Source organism: Apis dorsata, unplaced genomic scaffold (genome assembly GCF_000469605.1).
Source record: "Apis dorsata unplaced genomic scaffold, Apis dorsata 1.3 scaffold_772, whole genome shotgun sequence".
NCBI classification, from domain to species: Eukaryota; Metazoa; Arthropoda; class Insecta; order Hymenoptera; family Apidae; genus Apis; species Apis dorsata.
In genome coordinates, this window is record NW_006263920.1 from 98,150 (window position 1) to 98,817 (window position 668).

At 36.1% G+C, this 668-nt stretch overlaps 1 protein-coding gene across 1 annotated transcript in view; it reads right to left on the minus strand.

Annotated features, from left to right (window-relative positions):
* Positions 1-322: 322 nt before the first annotated feature.
* The window catches only part of LOC102678183 (bestrophin-4-like), an 8,183-nt gene continuing 7,837 nt past the window's right edge, over positions 323-668 (minus strand). Inside the window, exon 9 of the mRNA XM_031513851.1 lies at positions 323-660. Within this exon, the coding sequence (XP_031369711.1) occupies positions 358-660 (303 nt within the window). The 3' untranslated portion in view covers positions 323-357. The remainder of the gene's footprint in view (positions 661-668) is intronic.

Genomic DNA, 668 nt, shown 5'->3' on the forward strand with positions numbered 1-668 from the left:
TGTAGTTTCACTCTTTTTTAATCACAAATTATGATTAAACCTGACTTATATAGATGTTCATCATTTCTTTCTATTTCCTCAATACAATATCAATATCTAGTAAAAAAAAAAATTCGTATATAAACTAATATATATTTAGCCTTATATATAGAGCCTGTGAATCATCTGAATCAATCTCGACAAGAGATAAAAGAGCGCGTCAAAATTCGCTTAAGTACTTTTCTTCGATCTCTCGATTGATCGGTAGTCTTCTTATTTAAATATCATATATAGAAATACTTCATTACGTTTAATTTCCTTTCAACGTTCTTTCGCAAGTTGAAATTAAACTTCAATGATATACCATTTGTGATCCTGCTAAACACGATCATTTTCGTTCGTATCCTCCTCGTTTACTCCATGCATCATAGATAAACGCGACGTATTCGCCATATCTGTTAACAGAAGGTGCTCATCCAGGGAACCTCTCGAATGTTCATCTATCAAATTATTATTATGCCCGCTGGTGCTTCTAGCCAATCTCCGTACAACTTTCTCACGCCTTTGTTTCTCCCTTTCCGATTTTAATTTCGAGAACTCGTCATCAGAATTGATGCTGCTACACGACGAGGTACGAGTACTGATAAGATCACTGCCGATTCCGCTCCCGACGTAGCTCGTTGCCGGTT